A 21,633-nucleotide genomic window follows, 5' to 3' on the forward strand; every position below is an offset into this window, starting at 1 on the left:
GTTTGCATAAGCCATTGTCATCTGACACCCAACTCTGTTCACCAGTGTCCACAGCACTGGGTGATCTCCGCTAATGAACAATTTGCTCAGTGAGGTGTGACCACAGGCATTGTGATGGAAGCCACATAGTGGACTACTGATGCAGTGAGCGAGAGAGATAGAGACAAATACAGAGAGAGAGAGAGAGAGAGAGAGCGGGAGAGAGAGAGAGGGAGGGAGAGAGAGAGAGAGAGAGGGAGGGAGACTGGAACTCAATTCCACACAGCAGACAAACCTACACAGGCTCAGAAAGACGGTCTCTCCTGCAGCACTCACACACACTCCCACCACTGGCTGTGGATTCTCCATCTTACTCCATACATCTGTAGGTAAGCAGCTCCCACGTTTTCCTAGTTGTGCATCTTTCTCTTTCTGTATCTGTTTAATCGGCTGGTCTGTATCTAGATATGAGGGATGTGTGGGTCTGACTTCCATACATGCTGTTACATGCTGAGACACGCACTCTAGCTGCAGCTATAGGTAAACACACTGACACACACACACAAACATACCGTATTTCATCAAATACATGTAAGGGGGCTTGTGGCTGATGTTGGTGTATTGATATTCATTAAAACCAGGATTAAGGAGATCAGAAGGAACCATTTAGTGGTAAATCTATAAGCAAGTAAGCAATGTGTATGCCGGTGGGTGTATAAATGAGAGTGTGTGTGTCTGTCAGTGTGTAATTTGGGTACAGCTTATGTATTAATTTGAATAATATTCATGAATATCTGTCTTGGGCATCCTTGTGTTTACTACAGAGGCATGTACAGAATATATACATGTTTGTGTGTATGTGTGTGTGTTAAGGTGATAGCAAACCAGCAAATGCTCTTGCAAGCATGGATTGGATTGTTTGTGTGTGTGTGTGACTGACTGCCTATTTGCATATGAGTGCAGCACACTCCTGCAAGCGGAACAGCGGAGTCCAAAAGGTGCTCAAATCCCGGGGATTAGCAAGACGTCTTTGGCTTCAGCTGTCACCATGGCAAAGGCAGCCGGTGGAACGCCTGTGTTTGAGAGCGTCCTTTATAAATCGGCAGGTTTACTGCATTCATCAGCTCTAGGGCTAACACAAGCATTAGCCCAGCACAATTAATGTCATTCTCAAGCATGGGGGATATGTTTCATGAGTGGTCAAGGTGGGATTTTAAAGAGATGGAGTATAAGAGGCGTGAAATATGTTTGGAGAACCAAACTAATCTGTGTAAAAAAAAAAAAAAAAAGACATTTGAGTGAATCAACAAGTTTTCCCCGAAAAATGCAACTAAAGATGTTATAAACTGTGCTGGTAATGTTGTGATGGCATTTCTAAGAATCACTAGATGAAAGCCCACAGATTAGAGCAGAAAGGGATTAGTCTTGTTTGTAAATAGCATGACTCAGGATGCTGTTTGGTTGTTTAACCAACAGGACATACTGTATGTAACCTGCTGGAGTCCTGCCTGTGATGCCGCTCATTTGGACTCATGGCCAGAGGTTTGGTTTTACTTGGACATGAGAGCAGCTCTCATTGTAGTCAATATTGCCCATGGAGTATTGACTATAGGTCAAGCTGCCTCACAACTCACAAGTTAGTCATGGAAAAATTATGTCAACCAATGAATTATGGAGTTTACTTAAAAAGGGATTAATGAAACACATCTAGCACTAGATGCACAGGTAAAGAATAAAACTGACTTGCAAATAAGTGAACTTGCAATTTTCCACTTGAAGCTTTGACATTTGGGAGACTTATTCAGTTTCTGCCTTAAAGTTTGAAGAGAAGATAGATACCACTCTCATATCCCCCTGGTAAACACAAGACTACAGCCAGCAGCCGCTTAACTTAGCATGAAGACTGGAAACAGGGGGAAACATGTAGCCTGGTTCTGCCAAAAGATGACAAAATATACCAGCACCTCTAAAGCTCATGAATTAACACATTAGTTACTTGTATGTTTAATTTGTACAAAAACAAAGTGTAAAAACAACAAGTTGCAGTTTCTATTTTATGATCCAGTAACTTCCCCATGTCTTGCCATCACCACGACGTAAACAAACACACAGGGGGAGTTGGTGCAAAAGCAATATCACTGAATACAAAATATGAGCATCAACTATGAAAATAGGATACTCTAGAAATTGTTTCACTCACCAGCAAGCTGACTGATTCATTTTAAATTGCAATATTGATATGGCATGAAATATTTAATCAATGTTTATGGGGACGCTGAAAACAGTGTTCATCCATAACGGTGAAATGCACCAACCGTAAAATGAATCTGTGAACTTGAAAGAAAACAAATAAGTTCTCAAATATAGAATTATAGGGGATTCTTTTTATTATGATGATTACCACCTAGGAAGATTAATTTTATCTTGTATATCTTTGCCGAATTGCCACAATAATTTGCTATCACCATAACCACAACTACTGTAGATGATAAGATGGATAGACAGATACCTACCTGCTACACTAAGCTTTCTAACACTTTATAAAGCCCTTCCAATGCGCTGCTTTATGCAGAATAAATCCCTGCTGGATTAAAGCGGCCGGTCAGATTGAATCTGTGCTGTATTGACATCCCTGTGTAGAGTCAAAGTCAGGAGAGGACAACAGGAAAAAGCCATACGTTGACTCCTTAGATGGGAGATAGATCCCATGGTGTTAAAGGGCTGCAATCGAAAACACAGGACTAAACAGCACGTGGGAGGATGCACATGTAAATGCATGGCCACATGCAAGTGCACCAGCATATAACCATGGATTTAATGCTAGGGTAAAAACTAGTGGTTGTAAATATGCACACCCGCAGAGCAGGAAAAAAACAGTGGCCATTTGCAGGAAGGTAAATTACTCCATTATCCTGGACTGTGTCATTGATCCTCAGGCCTTTCCATGCTTATAGCGGGTTTGTTAAAATAGTAATGACATTGGCCACAGTCAATTCGTCTCCATTTGCGACTCCCCTCAGTGTAGAGCCTCTCCATTTCAATCACTCAGGAGAGACACACACCTCTCAGTCACTACGTTACTCTTTCGCCTCTCCTTTTATAGCCTACTCTTTTCTTTCCCTCTCATCTCACTTTAATTCTCAGAGACTGCATTTATGCCTTTCTCTTTTTCATTAGCTTTTGTACAGTGGCCTTATTATGTTCACACAGAGGGGCTTGTAAACATTGCCGTCAGATTAATTGGGAAGACAGAATTTTCCATAGGGTAATATGGTACAGCAGGTTGAAGACTGATTGAGAACAAGATGGCTGATGGCCCTGAGAGAAGAGATTGAGTGGGGGCTTCTCTCACACACACACACAAACACACACACAGACTAAATTGAAAGTCAGGAGTCTGTTTACAGAGTTAATAAAGGAGGCTCTGGCAACAACTAAAATGAGCATTAGGGAGACTGCCGCAGAGTTTACTCTCCTGGACTAAGAATGCCACAACTGAATGTCAATATGGGGGGATTTGTCTCTCTCTCTCTCTCTCTCTCTCTCCTGCCCTTGTCTTTTGCTCTCTGCCCTTCTTTGCTGCTTCTCCTTCTGTTTCTCTATCTCTGCTCCATTGAGCACACTACAGTGGCAGGCCCCCGTCTTTGTCGGGAGCAGTGAGACAAAACGCCAGCAAAATAATAGAGGGGACTTGTAAAATTCCCCACAGACACTTTTTATAGTTCCTTTCAACTTTCTCCGCTGCCTGTCGAACCAGACAATGCCTTCAGTAACAGACATGTATTTGATGTGGTGATAAGTGGTGACAAGGAAGTTACAGGCCCAATCTGGAAAGGTAGTGGAGTGGTTTTAAATTCATTAGTGGCTACTTATCTTAAAATTTCTTTATTAATGAAACTGGTTCATGCAGTTCTGGACAGAGGTACTGACAAAGTGACAGATTAGCACTGTTGTGTTTTAATGTCTGTCAGCTCACTGTTTCGTTTTTTTGGTCCACAGCTGTAATGTCCCTCAGGCAGCTCTAAAAAAAAAAAAAAACCCACCATGACCTTGTGTGTGTAAATAAGCCACTATTTGCTAACACGTTTGCCTATCAACTTTAAAGGTTATACTACGCTTGTGTGTTTTACAGAGGTTGATTCCACTGACCGCAAGTGACCAAAAAATTACTGCAGGTTAAAAGGTTCTGTAGACGACCGCCACTGCGACTAGATGTCGCACTACACCACCAGCGTCTACAAAAAAACAAAACAAAACAAATGCTTCGTCCAGCCATCAAAACACAATCCAACCACATCCTTTTTATATACAGTCTATGGCCACAACCGTTAACCCACGCTAGCATTGTCGTGATATGCTCGACAGCTATGCTAGCAGTTAGCCAGCTAGCGATAGCAACATTTGCCAAACACATTGTTAATATGTGAGCCAACGTTAACATGCCAACAGTAGCCGGTCACTAATGAAAACAGACGTGCAACATTATGTAGCCATCAAGTTACTTACACATGGAAGAGAAGAAAAGCCAGTTTAGAGTCAAGCTGGAGCCCTTTAGCAGCTAGCAGGGCTCTCCATCTCGGTAACGCCAGATCAGTATCTGCTTGGCCTGGTGAAGAAATTCAGCCTTGGACTTGGACCACACGAGTGACACTGAAGAAACCGGTAAAAATCTTTAAAAACTGTATGGATGTTTTCACGGTCCACCGGCTGACCAGATAGTCCCTATGGCCAGTCAGCCTTTGCGCTGATCTTATTGTCTGAGGCATTTTAGACGAGAACGTGTTTTTTTTAGTGGAGGAAATTCTGGAAGGCCGTTTTCACCTGAACGCAGCTTCCTGCAATGTGTCATCTCACCTGTGGGCGGTCCATAGAGGGGTGGTCCCTGTGTGTTTACAAAATTAGGGAGGGCCAACAGTTTAAATCTAAGGGACTCACATGCACTAACATGCACATGTACATGCACTGAAATGTATGCACTGCCAGACCTTATACCAAAACAACACGTACAGATGCCGTATGTCCACTATATCTTTACATAGAAATTAGCTATTGCTGGTATATTATACTTTAAACTCTCCTTTACAGAACCTTTAACTGTATAGGGAAATACACCATAGGTAAATTTATATTTCCATAATTGAGCAACTAAATGATGATTATGATCAAATCAGAGCTGCATTAAATTTTTAACTTTCTGGAGCTGGAAGACTAAAAAACTGATATTTTTAAGAAAAGGTGCTTGCACATCTCCCATGACAAGATGAGTCAGCCATCACCAAAATAGCATCTGGTATGCTACTTGAGTCAAATCAAACAAAGTAAGAATGGAAATTCTTCTACTTGCCTCAGTGATGGGAAAGTGTGCTCTGAATTCTGCCCAAAATCCTGGTTGTGTTTAAAACATAAGGAGATATAGTACTTATAAATGTCATTCTGACTGAGGGACTGTGCAATCATACACTTACTGTAAAAACATGTAGACAGATAAAGGAAGATATACTGTGAAGTGGAGTAGGGCTTTGTACTCTACATGAGTTTCCTTTTCCCACACTAGATGATACTGAACGAATGTGATGCAGAAGTGAAATGTGAGAATGTTAGTGAAAATAAATTATACATGATCCCTGCTGTCTAAATAATTGATCAGTTATGCATCAGATCATCAAAAAGGCCATTAAGGATAAAAAAAATTATTTGCTCCAAGCTTGACAACTAATTAGAATGTTTCTATACACAATAAAATGGACTTCATTCCTCAACAAGTCACATTTCCCTTATTGGCCTTTCAGTAATCCTTCAGAAATTGCTTGCTAAATGTCTTGAAGAAGCCAGCAAAGTGTGTGTGCATCAGAGTGTGCACCTACTACAGAACAGTACAAGTGGGCGAGCAAGTACACAATTTGCGCTAACGTGCAGAGATGCAGAGATTCATCGACAGTCCTATCTCTGCACGCAAGAAATGTGACCATGTGTGGGTTGGTTGGTGCAAGCTTGAACACACAGGCATCTAAAAACAACCTCAACTCATTGGAAAATTATTTTCATGCTGTTCAGTCAAAACGCTAAAACTGGGGAGTGTGTGGGAAGTTCCATATTTGACCCCCTCCAGTAGTCTTCATATCTCAGGGTCCAACTGTGTATCCAGGATGGTTTCATCCCTCCAGGCTGGAACATAAGGGGAGATGGCAGGTCAAGTCCCTGCTCTCCTGATCAGCGAGAACAAGCCTGTGACTCTTATGGCAGCGGCTGATTGATCTCCTGTGTGCATACAAAAGAAAATGGCAAGAACGTGAAAGAGTAGAGTGAACTGGCATGGATTACGGAAAAAAGTGAGTCGTAAAAAAAACTTGTCAGAGAGAAGAACAGAAGCTGATGATGAAGAAAACGTGTGAAATATTATTCATAAAGAGAATGAGAGCATGATAGAGACTGGAGAGAACTTCACTGTGATAGTGGTTCTCTGTGAATATTGATGTTTTTTGTTTTTTTTTACTCCCACACTAACAGATCTTTCTCCCTCCGCTTTAAGGAACAAATAAATCTGAGATTGAAAGAGAGCAAGGCCAAAGCTGGGGGGCAGTGGAAGGGGGAGTTAAGTACAGCTAAAGCATACAGGTTGTTGTTCTCGCAGGGGAAATTCCTTTGGTGCTCCGCTCTTTTCACTGAGGCAACAGGCTAGTGACTTTGAACCACTTGGTGCTCCACAAAAGAAAAAAAGGTCCGTCTATTCTTATGTTGGCAACCCCAGACCCTAATTCTTCCCTAACCTCCCCCAACCTAAGTCTCATGCACATTATTTCTTGACTACTCCTCGCTGAATGGCATACATATGGATGGAAGCTCTTTCTCTAATTGGTCAGTCCGTGTGGCCGCCCAACCACTGCGACACAGCATGTGCGTGAGCAACAGCATGACATAAATACTGACCACCACATCTAACAGGACACCACTAATTACAGGGTGTCCATATTACTTAAGTTCTTGTTGTGATTTGTGGTGGGTGACATTTTTTTTAGCCGGCTAACTTCAGCAGTTGCTCGTATTGGGTGGCATAGTTTCTATACTTGATTTATTTTACGGTCTGGAAAACAGGTCACACTCTAAGGAGCTGGAGCTCGGCCTTCCAAAAATGTTCAGTGAAAAGCAAAATGAACAGATGCAAATTCTATCAAGTCTTCGTCAACTGAAATTCAGCTGTACAAGAGTGGATGAAAAGTGTGTCACTCAGTGTCCTGTTTTGTGCTTGTCTTTTAGGCCGTTTTGCCAGAGAGCCAGCCAAACCCGCCTCAGGGAGCAGGAGAATGGAGAACAACATGTGACCGATCCGTGCGCCTCTGTCGACAGCATGCTTCGCCTCCACCGGACCTTGGTGCTCTGCTTCTGGTGTTTTTTGCTACTTCACAGGCAGGCTGTGGCTGACGAAGAGGCCTTCTGGGGACCAACACCATCAAGAGAAACCTCACCTGAAAATAAGTCGAGATGGTTTTGGCCCCCGTCTCTGCCAAAGATCTCATCCTTTCCCTCACTGCCGTTCGGTATCCCTTTTTATGGAAGCTCGGACAGTAACAACGAGGTTGCTGCGTCGACCACAACCGCCAAGGTGCTGACAGAACCAATCAATCACTTCCAAGACTCGGGTTCAGGGGAAGGGAGCAATTCTGAGGCATCTGAACCATCCACCACTTCAACCCAGGGGCTTCTAACCAGCGTGACAAAGATAAGAACTGAATCACTTCCCACGGTGACATCAGATTCTCCACACAGCAGCATAGCGCAGACCGACAATGATACTCTTGTTTCAGACTCCCACTCTCCCACAAGCAGCTCTATCAGAAGCACTCTGTTCACCAACAGTCCCACCAGCACAAACGCTCCTGAACAAAATGCAACACATACCAGCCCACCACAGGGTACCACACAAGCAGCTGGACCCAGCATGGGTGCCACTGCACAACACCTCCCAAAGGAACACACTGATAAAGAGGTGGCTGAGGATTTTACAGGAAAGATCTCTTCGACGATAGCACCAGAAACTACAGTTCCCACTGCCTTGACATGGGCATCAGCCCAGTCCACCACAACAAACCCAGGACTGGTAGAGACCACACTGACCAGCAGACTCCCTCTGAGATCTGTTACTCCCACTACGTCCTCAGAAACCACATTTGTCCGAAAACCCCAAAGCTCAACTGTTAGTATTCCCCTCCGAACTGGAGAGGCCACAATGGCAGAAACTCAACCCACTCAGAGTGAGACTGACCCGAGTTTCTCCGAGGCCAGGTCGGGGCCCATGGAGGAACAGTGGGGGGTAATCACGACTGCCATGGGCATTGATCACAGACAAGCACTGGAATCCATAACAAGCACAGCTCCGAGCCAAAGGGTTAACTTCCCAATCGCAGGAGGTAAGCAAACTTAAACAAATCAATATTTGCTGGAATGACTCAATAGATGTGATCAATCATGTGCAGGCAGGTCTTAAGTGTTCAAAAGATGTCTGTCGAAAGGCTGCAGACAGTTCAGCGTGATCAGTGACATTTCTGACATGGTAAATAGACAAAGGTCTGTGATTAGCATAAATCCAGATCTTGTTGAAAACCTGTCAACGCTCAGTCTGGAATCAACATTAACACGACAGGACTGATGAGTTATATGTGGAAATCTAGCTTGTAGAGCACATCACTGCTCAAAGTACTTATCTTGTGGATACATATATCACAGTGAAATGGCAGCATGCAGAAATGGAAGTTGCTCCACAATGCAGTAATCAAAAGTGTTTGAACCGTCTACCACAGAATGTGACATCTTTATTGTATTTCCAAAGCGTGAATCTCTCCAACTTTGTATAGCGGAGACTAAATCATCAGAATCTGGTTTGCAATCCGTTGTGTCTGGGTGGTTAAAAAGCTTTCTTTTGAGTGATGTGCCGTTGTTTACTGGCCCCATCTACACCCTTAGCTAATTTTGAATTTCACAATCGCAAGCAGAGAATAATTCGTATCATCCCTTTAACAGCCTGTAATGAATTTTCAAGCAGCAGTTACACTCTAGCATCGCATAAGCCATTACCTCAGAGAATGGAAGGAAAGAAGTATTTGATTGAATGCTGCTCAGTGGGGGTTTTGTTCTCCATACTGCATGAAAAGGTAAAGATGATGAGCTAAAAGCGCTACTTGTAGTCTGTACATTATGGGAGACTTTGACACGACAGCGAGGCACTACCTTCTTCTTCATGGCCCATCCCCCAACACATGGTGGCAGTCTGGTGTCTGTATGCTTAATGAGTCTTCAGAGGTAGGCCCACCTCCAACGACAGACACATTCATCATGCAGGGTCAAAGGTTGGACGGGGAAATGATGAGTCGATTATTCTCAGGCAGGGAGGTTCGGCGTCCATCTGATAAAACCATGATTTTTTGGTGGATGGTTATAGTAGAGTCTGCAATATTCACTTAGCATATGTATCACATAATGACAGTCTGCTTGTGCACATCAGTTAGCCTCTATATTTTAATGCTGCCATCCCATCAAATGTCCATTAATATCAAATATCCCAAATATGCTTTTAAAAATTTCAAATGCAAACTCCTCTCAAACCACATTGGCATGTTATTTTAAATATATATTTTGAGTTATTGCTTGACAAAAACATCTCATCTCAAGGTCCATGCAGTAGCTGTTCTAGAGCTTTCCATCATATTGCATGATCTTCCTCAGAAGGAAGCATTTTCCCACTTATCAGAGAAAAGTAGATGTTTAAATTTTCTTTATTTGTCAGTCAACCAAAGGCTTCAGAACAGCTACCAAGCTTCTGTTTCCAAGGTCAAGGACGGACCTTGACAATCAGCCTTTGGATATTTACAGGAAGCAGTGTTTGCACAATGTCAAAATGCACTTTAATAGATCTTCAGTGGAGAAAAAGGTGGAGAGTGAATGTTTTTTTTTATTTGCAGCGTTGGAATCAAACCACTCCAGATCCTGTATCTCCCTCACTGCTTTACGCTGCCTGCATCGAAACAAGTGGATTTTATGTTTTGTCTGTGGCGCCCTGTGTTTTGTCTGCACTTGTTTTCAGTTGTGCTCTGTGTGACGGCGTTCAGAAAAGATAGAGGGCTTGGCCTGGGTGTGGGGGGCGGTCTGCTGTGGCTGTGTATCAGTATTCCGAGCGCACACTCAGCGAAACCACCACCTCTCCTGTGGGACCGTCCGCTCGCCAGTCGCTCTTCATGGATGCTGAACATGCTTCTTGCCATTTAGTCTCCTCCATCCCTCCCTCCCTCCCTTTCCTGTTCCCCTCCTCGTTTTGCAATCTTTGTGCCCCTGTACAAACACAAATCCCTGTCAGTTTTTTCCATGGAAAGACATGTCGGCTGTGGGTGCTTTGAAGGGTGAAAATATCCTGACAGGGATGAAAGAAGCTCATGGTTATCAAAGACGGATGAAAACCCAAAAGAATATGGTGCTTTTAGTCTGTTTGTTGTAATATTTCACTGGAGTCTTGCAGTGTTTAAACGATTACACCTTGCCAAAGGACACAGGAGGAGACTAATAAGAAAATGAAAGCACAGACGCCTCTGCATTATCATATATTATCCCAATGTGAACATTATATCTGCGTGAACAGATAGATTCAGGGTGAATCATTTCCCTGCTGGAGGTGTTGAACATCTTCACCACACAAATGGGTGTGTTTTCATTGATCTACAAGGTGTTTGCTATGTGGCGCTGCCCTTCACGAGGCTGTCAGGTATACAAAAAAAAACCCAGCAACGCTCTGCGTCTGTGTCAAATCCTCTACTAAGGGACACTCCAACATCCGATAGCAAAGGCAATTATGAGAAGAGAGAGCGGTAAAAGGAGGCAAAAAAAGGGAACTGAGGGTTGAGGCTGATGAGATGTGGAGGTTTTCTGAAGCATCTCAGATAGCCACTGCTGTAAATTTTCTTCTAAAAAGCTCCCCTTTATCCTGCCCCTTTTCCCCTCCTCCCACTTTTTCCATTACTGTCTGCTGTACTAATAGGCAGCGGCGAGGCTAAACCCTTAACACGCTCCATTAATACCTGCAAGGATATTTTGTCTCTGATCCGAGCTTTGTACTAAACAGCCAAATTGTGGCCATTGGCAGATTAATTGATAATGGAAATGGATTTACAGGCAATGTGTGTGACATGAATATCTGATGCCCTTGTATAGAATTTATGTGGAAAAAGGGGCTTAAATGCAAATAGAGATAAATTATGTTAATCTTCTCTCCTTTAACCAGACAGAGTCCATGAGTTTTAAAAACTGGACGGATTAGGCCTGTTTGTATATAAGATCTGACTCACAGCTCTTGGGCTGTATGAACCCCAGAAAAAGACCTGACTGTTATAAATATTATCATGAAACAATCAGGATTATTCCTCGCCTTGACTTAATAGTGTAACAGAGTTAGAAAATGTCACGAAACCCTCAGTAACTATCTTAAAAATGAGCCAAATTAGCAACAATATGATGCAATTTTGTGCAAGTACATGAAGAAAAAAACTGAAGCGGAGCTAATAGTCATATCTTATTTTTATGCATCTGATTATGAGCATCGAGCTCTCTGCTGCACTTCCTGTTTTTTCTTATCACTCTAAGCTCAACATCTCGACATTTTCACCTCTGGCAGCTCTGGAAGGATAATAAAGAGTTTCTGAAACACTTAACAATGTGAATTACTACCATACCAGAATGGCCATCATTAGATCTCAGGATGAAAGACAAATTTTCATTTTGTGCACTCATGAAGAAATTGAGTCATATTGATTCACAGCCCGAGGGGAACAAGACACAAAGAAAGATTCTTCTTCAACTGCGAAACAATGGATCTACATTATAGAGAAGCATACTTAAAGATGATGAAGACAAAAGGAAATTTATGTATGTACTAATTAGGTAGACAGCGAAATGATAATTCAGCACTAATGTGGAAGGTTGAGCTGTTCATTAAATAAAATGGAGATGTTCCACTCAGCTCGTGCCCCCCTCTCTCATCTCTTTTTGCTTTCATATTGCTCCGTCAGCAGCGGCTTGTAAATGGCTGGTCATCAGTAATTTTGCTTGTGATGTGCTAAAGGGACGAGTTCCTCTGTCTGTGTGTGAGTGAGCGAGTGTCTGCACCTGTTTACTGTCCCCGTGTCTCATCTGTAGCTGATCTTGTTAGATGTTGCTATTTAATCTACCACTACAGGCACATCAGCGTGTCAGTGCTAAGTCGCTGTAGTGATCTGGCTGGGATGTGCAGCGTTTCCTTCCAAGTCACACAGGCTCAACAAACAACTGCTTAATTACAATACACTGTAAAAACAGCAGAAATCCATATAACTAAAAAAATCTGAGGTATGTGTCAATACTTTTTGAGGTTTTTCAAAGTAAAATATTTCAATGCTGTAAATTCAGCAGTATTAAAACGTTAACATAAAAAATACACAGCAGTGGTTGAATTTACTTTAAATAGCTTTTGAATTTTAGTTATGAATCTCACCTTGGAATTTGCTTATGAAGACCTGTGGCTTGACTCAGACTTTTCCCAAATACCAGCTGTGGAGTATTGCATGTGCAGGTGTGTAAATGTGCAGTATTTGTCTCTGTCACTCATTCATCTCCCCCTCCTTCGGCTGAGACAGATCCCCAGCTGTGTGGAGGTCAACGGTGCAATAAAGTGAGCAGATTTTGCTTTGGAGATGTTTCAAATTTTTACCCGAGCGTTGTGTGCATGACCTAGATTATAAGATAGTCACTTGCATTGCCTCGTAGCTGTTATGATTTTTTCTTTTTCTAACTCATTATTCCTCCCACAAGACTTACGCCTTGGTATCTTTTATTAATATTAATTCTGAAGCTATAAACTCGCACTGTACCTGGTATCCCTCGCTTTCATCACAGTCAGTTCATCAGTTTTTCCCTCAACAGGCTCTGGTGCCTCATTCATTTGTAACTGCTGCATTGTGTTGCACCGGAGAACACACAACAGCTGTGCACAGAGGCCCGACTGTGAAAACATGTTTTGTGATTGTACCAAAGGGAAAAGAGAATGAAGCTGCTCTGTCATGTAGTCATTATTCCATCCTCCTCTCTGTGCTCTTTATGAAATGCTTCTCCTTGTTTACCTCTGTTTTGGAGCGCTAAGATGATTGAACAAGGGTTTGTGCTGGACACACCCATACACACACACACACACACACACATCAAGATGTCAATGTAATTAGACTACAGAGGGCCAGACTACTGTGCAATGGATGACTGGCTACAACTAAGTGGATGATAGGCCAATCCGTTTGACAGAACTGGGTTAAGAAATAGAGTCCTTCCATTTTCTGCAGTGTGAAGTCACAGACACGCTGTGAGCAGAGAGGTTAACAGAGAGGGTTAAACTTTCTCTTTCCAAGCTCCAGACTTGCTAATCTGTTTTTCTCAGACTACTTGGAGCTACGGTGTTGTGTGCTTTAAATTGTATTCCTGATCTCCTTTGAGATGGCTCAGAGGTTAAATTGCATGTGTCTTCCCAGAGCTGCCAGTCAAAGAGGATAAGGAGGATGAGGAGGCTGAGGAAGGTGTGGTCCCTTCAGCTGCAGATGGGGATGCCGACACCAAGAGGTTAGCAGACACTTCCGCGCCATCCGCTAAGCTGCTAACAACATCCCTGCCACAGAGCACAGGTGAGCAAACACATCCCTTAAGATGTAAACAAACACTGCAGCTTACATATATTTTAAGCATGTGTTTGCGCTGCCGTACTGTTAGGAGGAAAACTAAAAGGGCCACATGCTGTTAGTTTCATAAGCCATCCTGTAGCTGTTTCAATATCTGTTAATCTGTCAGAGGACAGGGAGAAACAATTACCCTGGATCCTTTGCCTGAAGCTACTAATTGCATCCAAAGGGAGGAGAAAACTGTTCATTCAAGCTGTGATGTTGGAGAACTGAGGAGACAGGGAAACAATGCCCACCTGATAAACATTTCTCCGTACGCTCACAGATGGATAATGACAATAGCTGCTGTTAAAAAACAGAAAACACAAATAAGTATTGAGTAAGTGCTGGCTGACGACAGGAGAGTACTTTAAAATGAAGGGTTGCTGCACACAGCAGTTTCCATGAATAAAGTTTTATTATTTACTCTGTCTTGGAGTGTGTATATTAAGGCAGGGTGTCCAGAGGCTCTTATTATAAACGTGTGATTTATTACATGGCCGACACATTTGGTGATATTAACGTCAGCACTACAATGTATGTGGCATTAACTCAAAACTACAGTGCTCAAATTCAGGGTAATGAAGAAACACGTCATCTAGTGCAATGGTGTGGCTTATTTGTGTATTTGGGCAATAATACAGCACAGAGAAATAAGATATATCAGGCTTTAGCTACACAGACAATGTTAGTTTGGTCTTTTCATTGGATTTGTTAATGATAAGAAAAACACAAAATATCATCTAAACAAAATCAATAAAAAAAAGTCTCATAATCCCTCTGTAAAATAAAATATCAGTGTAACAGTAAGGCCTTACGTGTTTATTAAAAGATCCACTCCTGGCCCAGTTCACAGGAGCAGATGTAGCCCACATTACCTCGCCCAGAATAGCGGATGTTGTCAAGTGATTTTCAAAAATAGACAAATGTGCCACTCGCTGACGATGGTGTGCTACGTGGCTCTCCAGTTGGGTGTGCCACGAGTGAGTGTGAGTGAGTGAGACAATGATGTTACTAGTCTGTGTATCTGCCAATTGAATGCGTCCACCCTAAAGCAAAAATGTGTTGTCGAAAATACCGGCTGCGCATAAACAGATTTACAATTATCATAGCAGCTCGCCTATTTGCTTTCACTGACCCACAGCAGTGCAGAAAAAACAGTACGCGTGATTTAACTGCTACACGAGCTCTCCCTAAATTGCTTCTTCTGACGGGAGCCAAAGTGAAGATGAAGGCAATCAGACGAAAACTACATGGAGCTTTCAGTGTCATGAATCAACACGCAGCCAATTAAAGATGAGTGTGTGGGGGCTGCAGTATAACACCAGAGGAGTCCTTCACCTTTATTACCTCAGCTGGTTTACAGGTTGAGGTGCTTCAGGGGACACCTTTCAATATTTACTGGCAAAACCCAAAGAAATTAAGACATAAATATACTAACAGTCTTCCCACTGAGAACAGAATGAGACTACTCCTCTGTGAAGCAAACTTGGTCAAATGTGGAACTCAGACTCCAAGTCTTGTTGTCCTCAGAGGACTTTGCTTTTAATCTGTGTGTCCACTGTAGATGTGTCAGCTGTCCCTAGCCTGAGAGACTTGTTCCCACAGGAATGTGTCAGATGACCGAGCAGCATGCAGCGGAACGTAACGCTCTTGATCCATCCTTGTACTGCAGCCACCACCACATACCAAACCTTGTCCAGGCCGCTCGGCCGGCCCGGCAGCTCAGATGTGACATTTATCAACACGAGAGAGGCAACAAAACATGACACTAATTCAATACCCGTCACGTTTTCCACTCGGCCTGACTCAGAGGCGTCCTAGTCCTGCCCTGGAAAGTAAACAAACGGGCAGAGAAGTCAGTGGCATAACACTGTACAAGACCCCGCCTATTTTATCAGTGGCCCCCACGTTCAAAACGGCTGCAGCTGTGTGTTTGTTTTACACTCCAGCCACATTTCCCACACTGCTTCTGTCTGTTTTGATAGGATGACACTGTCCAGTCAAACAGTGCAGGCTTATGAGAACACAGACATATTTAAAGGCCTCATTTTAAGCTGCTAAGGTCATAACTTTCAACAAGATTAAACATAGCTCCTGTTTATTTTCTCCGACACAACGCCTGAGTATCAATGAGATGGCTTTCATGCATTTTGTACTGATGCAATATGGAGTTTGAACTAAGAAGGTGTCACATTATTATTTCAGTGTAGTGCTGCAAGTAATGATTATTGTTGTCATTGATGAATATTTATTTAGATTATTCAATTAATTTAGTCTGTAACAAGCTAAAAAAGGGTTTAAAACACTGGTCTCAAGTTCCCAGACCATTAAGATGTCTTCAACTTGTGCGGTTTGCCCGACCAGGTGTTTAAAAGTACTCAATTTATGATGATGCAAAACAAAGAAAAGTGTTAAACTGACGTGTTTGAAAATCTAGAACCAACTTCTTTTTTTTTTTTACTTCATAAATGAGTGATTTGTCATTCATCAGATCAGTTAATCAAAAATGGTTTCAGGACTATTTCAAATTTAAAAGAAAAAAACATGGGAGTTCCAGACATCCCAGGACACTGCTGTGACTCTAAATCATGTGTTGTGATTATAATACAGTCATTCCTTCCTGGCAAATTAATGTTTAGACCATTTGCTGAACTGACTTAATGGCGGCACAGCTTGTACTTTCCTGGCAGAACAAAAGAATTAATGTGAATGTGTGACAAATTTGAATGTTCTGACTGATGCTCACACATCTGTCTAACTCTCCTCCCTGCCATATTTGCTCTTCACTGTATGACCCAGTGCGATGCTGAAGGATCATTATTTAAAAAAGATGCATAAGGGAGTTATCTTGACAGCATTTCACTTTTTGTTATTAAAGATTCTTCAGGGTTTAATTAAAAAACAGCTAAAGAAAAAAGCTTCTCAAATCCCTGTTTATCCTCCTGTTCCTCCTGTTGAAGACATTATTGAGCTTCAAAAGACAGTTCAAGATGTCTGAAATAAAACTGCTGTGTCACGCTACAGTAAAAGATGCACTGGCAGCTGGCCGTGGGGTCATATTTCCCGGAGCTTGACATTTTCATAACAACCTGGGACTATGAATCAGCTCTGGGGTTAGGAGACGAATGAGGAAAAATTATAAAGCCTTCGACAACAACAGGCAGACGGCAGCAAAGTGCTGAAGCTTATGCTAAGGCACTTGTTTAAATCCTCTGCTACTCATGGGGATATGAGGCAGAAAGAGAACGTGGCTTTGTTGGGGTACTCAAGTACAGCTAGTGTCAACAGTACACAAACACATGCAAATACACAGATAGACACCCCCCCAGAAATGAGCACAGTGGAAAGACATTAACATTAACTCTAGTGAAAGGCCTTCAGGCAGTTTACATCTCAGCATCGTCACTGTTAAAATCAGAAACACACACGCAGCCAAGGATTTCACTCTCCTGCTGGTGCTGCAGAACTACACATGTTAAACATAATGGAAGCAGCAGCTACACTGCATCTATACAATTGGAAAAAATGGCAAAGACCAGCAGAAAACATAAAACAAGGGAAAATACAGGGCAATCAAAGGGAATAGTGGCGTTTGCTTCAGAAAACTGTCCCAGTTTAAAAATAACAAACCCACCTATGGGAGTTTCCCATTTCTTTTTGAAGGCGGGTGTTGAAGGAAAATCATAAACAAAAGAGTGAATTAGGGGACCAGGACAGGGTGGGATGGGAAACACAAAAATACAACCCATAAAAGTACATTAAAAGACGTATAACAAAAATGCTAAACCACACAAATTCCACTTTTAGTTTTACTTAGGACACAAATTAGGCATCCTCAATCTATACGCAAAGCTTCTGGGTTTTGCGGTGGTGATGTCGGCACATTTCCGTTCTTAAACTGGCACATAACATCACCGCCAGATATGATGTATTCCCCAGACATCACTAGATGCATTTAAACCCCCATTTGAGTCCCAAAAAATAAGTCACTAATCTCACACCAAAATGATTGTAAAATATATTTATAAGTGTACAGTAAACTCGCCTGCTGTGTGATTTACTGTGCTGTCAGTTTATCCTGTTAATTTGCGCCTGTCTCTGTGGTCCATTATAGCACCTGGCTCTTTATGGAGGAGTGATTGCCTCTGATAAGCCTGCAGCAAAATGACTGATGAGCCTGTGTGTGTCTGCAAATGACAGAGATGCAATTACAAGCCGCTCCTGCTGCATTCGACTACCTTTTCTTTTTTTTCTTTTTTTCAAGGGTTTTTAACTTGCTATTATTACACTTAAGGTCTCAATATGTTCTTCTCTGTGGTGGAAAGATCGCTTGCATGTGATGACGGTTATGTTCTGTGGAAAAGAAAAAGCTCCATGATGTGAAGCTTATTGATGCGGACACAGGGAGACTGAAAAATGTTTGTCTTTTTGCCCATCTGTGAGGTATTATGCTGTGTGAAGTGACTTGTGCTACGTTCCATTCGAGTCATCCCCCACTAATTGAGCAGTGTAAACATGTACACCGCAGATGAGCTTTGCAGGAGTCTCTGTAATGTTCACTGAAACACGTATACGCTTGGTTATTCCTTAATTTCCAAAGCTAAATGACTTCGAAGCAGCCATTTCCTTCACAGCGCTAACACATGTCTAACACAATCAAAATTAACTGCGCTCGCATGGAAACTCCAGATGGCTTACGTAATGCAAGAGAAACCAGCTCTGTGGTTCTGAGTGGGCTGATCTCACACACACACACACACACACACACACACACACACACACACACACACACACACATTTCTCGCACACACATTTCTCGCACACACACATACACACCTTCTCTTTTGGGCCCTGCTCAGTTTGAAGTTGCATTCTTACAAGCTTTTAAATGGGATTAGCAGGCTAGGAGGAAAGCACTCTTTCACCATGTTGGACATGAGCCAATTTGTTTTCTGGTTCAGATAGTTTGAACATCGATTAAATGCTTATGTGTATTCTCATCAGTGGATGATTAGTATGCTTTTAACTGGTATAAAAGTAGTTCTTTCCCTTTTCAATTACTCCCCTTTAAAATATTAACCTACCAGCTTTTCAAAGCAAATTTGATCAAACTAACATTCTTCTTTCTTTGCAGGCATTCCCACCAAAACTCCACATATTCCTCTCTACACTGAAGACTGGATGTCCAACCCGGAGGACAGCAACGCCACCTTCCTTCCAGACTGCAATAAAGAACGCTCCGGGATCTGCAACCTCTCGGACACCTGGTACTCCGCCACCACCTCGGACATCAGACCCACACAAAACACCACTGCCACAAACCAATCAGTCAACCCTTTCCTCATCCCAGCTCCACCCATGTTGGTTCCCCTGTACACCGACTGGAACAGTGCCATGGCAGCTTGGGGCCTGGCCTGGGAGGCACATGTTTATGGCGCTGGTTGTGTCTTTGCGATGCTAACGCTAGCCTCAGCGCTCAATCTGCTCTGCTTGCCACTGCGATGCCCATCAGGATGTGGCTACTTCGCTCTGGTCAGCCTGTTCCTCCTAGCTGCCGGTTGTACCAGATCTTTCTCACTCCTGTACGACGCCTACGGCCACCAGGATCGCTTACCCTCCACCGAGGCCTCACTGATGCTCTATGAGGCCCCGTTTCCCTGCCTGACTGCAGCTTTCGGCCTGGTTTTCCTTCTCCTCTCTATGCGCTCAAGAATGCAGCTCTCGTACTCAGCCTTCCAGAGACCCTGTTTTCTGGCCTGCCTGGTCGTCCTGCACTTTGCTGCTGCATTTGGTCCAGTGGCATTACTGAAGTTCTACCAGCAAAAGCCTCCCCTTTGCCTATTTCTTTCACTCATCTCCCGTGGGGCCTTCGTAGCACTGGCCACATTTCTGTCTACTGCCTATTTTGTGTTCTACATCTACGTGCGGGCAGACTCAAAGCACATCTACCACCTGAACAACACTTCTCCCACACCTGCTGAGCGCTACAACCGCTGTCCCTTTGCTGAGAGCCGCGACTGGGACCGTGCAGCTGTAACCGTTTGTCTTTCAGCATTGTTTTCTCTTGCATGTGCAGGACTGCAGTTATATGCAATGCTCAATGCTATGGGCGTTGCAGGTGGAGAGGAGGTGTTCCACCCCTGGCCCTGGTGGGCTTTTCAGTTTAGCTGCAGACTCTGTGAGCTTGGAGTTTGTCTCACCTTAGCCTTGGTGGTTGCACAACCAGTCTACTGTTCTGACCACCTTCCAGCTGCAGGAAGTTGCTGGACTGAACTGTTGGCGTCCAAATCGCCCATTCTGCCCGGGAGCTACCAGTGGGCCTTGAGCCAGCAGGAGAAACTCGCCATTGTTGACACAGTTGGGCTTGGAGAGACTGAGAGCCTTCCTCTTTACACTCTGATGGATGAGAGGCTTGGTAGTAGTCTGAACGGCCTGGACCTCCTCTACCACAGCAACCGGGCCTTAGCATACCGAGACCTGGACCCTGATATTGACTTACAGGGGTCAGAAAAACCAGAGGATGGAGGAGGCAGAGAGCCATCAGGTGCATCCTCATTTACCAGTGACTCCACTACAGATCTGCGGCCACCTTCGCCCATCAACCTGCGTCGCAGCATAGACGAGGCGCTCTTCAGTGAGGCCCTCTTTCCCATGAGCCTCTTCAGCCCTGCAAGGCCTCTTCATTGCAGTGACTTATCCATAAACAACCACTGTGCACTTCCAAGCAACGGCCTCTGTGATCCTCTCTCGGCTGACCCCGGTCTTTATCGGACTTCTTCCTGCGTGGAGATGGTCTGTCAACCCCAGCCCCCTACTACCCAACCTCAAGGAGAAACTGTTGTAGGCGCTCCACCATCTCCCTCCTTGTCCTCCACCTCCAGCTGTTCATCTCCTGAACGCTGGAGGGACAGCTCTTCCTCCTGTTCCCTCTACAGAGCCTCTCTCGGGGGTTCCTCGCTGGTCCTCTGCCCGAGCCCAGAGAGACATGCTCAGCAGCTTCTCCAGCAAGGGGGCACGGGCCATGTGGCGTCCTCTGGCCACCAGGCCCATGCTGACCCACAGAGGCACTATCATACACTGGGCGCGGCCTCACAGGAGAGCCTGGACCTGGACATGTCATCTGAGGCGGACCGGTCAGTGCAGGAGGAGTTCATCAGTGTTTGCAGACAAATCGATGCTTTGAGCATCTGCAGTGAGACTATTGATTTATAAAAGGACAGTATGGTCAAACAAGGGTTACATTGAGGACTTGAGAAGGATGTCTGCTTTGTGCAGCAAGTCGTCTGTCATGGTTTTTTGCAGCCTATTTGGTAGTGCATGGTAGCTTTTCCGTACAGCATTAAAGACCCTTAGCTGCCAAGATTATGTTTTTGGAGGTTGATAAGCTTTCTTATGTGGTCATTAGTGAATGTCTATGAAGTGCCAAGAATGTCAAAAGCCAAAAGGTGATTTGTAACTTTTACATGTTTGATAAAGGCAGATGACGTTTGCTACATTCAAAAGAATTGTAACATTTTACTGAGTGGAGATAACAGGATTTTATTTGTACAATGTTTTTAAAGCATTCCAACATTCCAATAGATAGTACTGTGACTGAGTTAAGCACTTATTAAATACTACTGAAGTAATACATTTTCAAATTGAGCGAATATCATTGTAATTAAATCTCATGTTGAATAAATGGGATTAAAATCTAGTTTGACAAACTATAAACTCTTCATACCAATATGCTATGTCTTACTTGGAGTTATGGTGCAGCAGCAGCGCCCTCTACTGTTAAAACACACTATGTTACCTTTTCCATCCACATTTATCACCAACAGACTGTGCTTCAACATATACTGACAGCATCCTCTGTGACCGGCTTACTAATTTATTTATGTTCAAACATAACTTTGCTTAACACATTGTTTAATAAAGTTTGTTTTATAACATT

The 21,633-nt window shown here is 43.3% G+C and overlaps 1 protein-coding gene across 2 annotated transcripts; it reads left to right on the forward strand.

Annotated features, from left to right (window-relative positions):
• Nucleotides 1–249: 249 nt before the first annotated feature.
• On the forward strand, nucleotides 250–21,631 carry prrt4b (proline rich transmembrane protein 4b). 2 transcript variants are annotated; one of them, XM_023408191.2, is made up of 4 exons: nucleotides 250–368; nucleotides 7,234–8,384; nucleotides 13,512–13,661; nucleotides 18,832–21,631. In XM_023408191.2, exons 2-4 carry the CDS (start codon nucleotides 7,325–7,327, stop codon nucleotides 20,907–20,909), a joined length of 3,288 nt encoding a protein of 1,095 aa, XP_023263959.1. In that variant the 5' UTR covers nucleotides 250–368; nucleotides 7,234–7,324; the 3' UTR covers nucleotides 20,910–21,631. The 2 variants fall into 2 exon arrangements, with proteins under 2 accessions (XP_023263959.1, XP_087030609.1); XM_087174483.1 differs by having other exon boundaries at nucleotides 264–364.
• The last annotated feature ends 2 nt before the right edge of the window (nucleotides 21,632–21,633 follow it).

Source organism: Seriola lalandi, unplaced genomic scaffold (genome assembly GCF_002814215.2).
Source record: "Seriola lalandi dorsalis isolate HSWRI2012SDOR001 ecotype SW California unplaced genomic scaffold, Sedor1 jcf7180002054357, whole genome shotgun sequence".
NCBI lineage: Eukaryota > Metazoa > Chordata > Actinopteri > Carangiformes > Carangidae > Seriola > Seriola lalandi.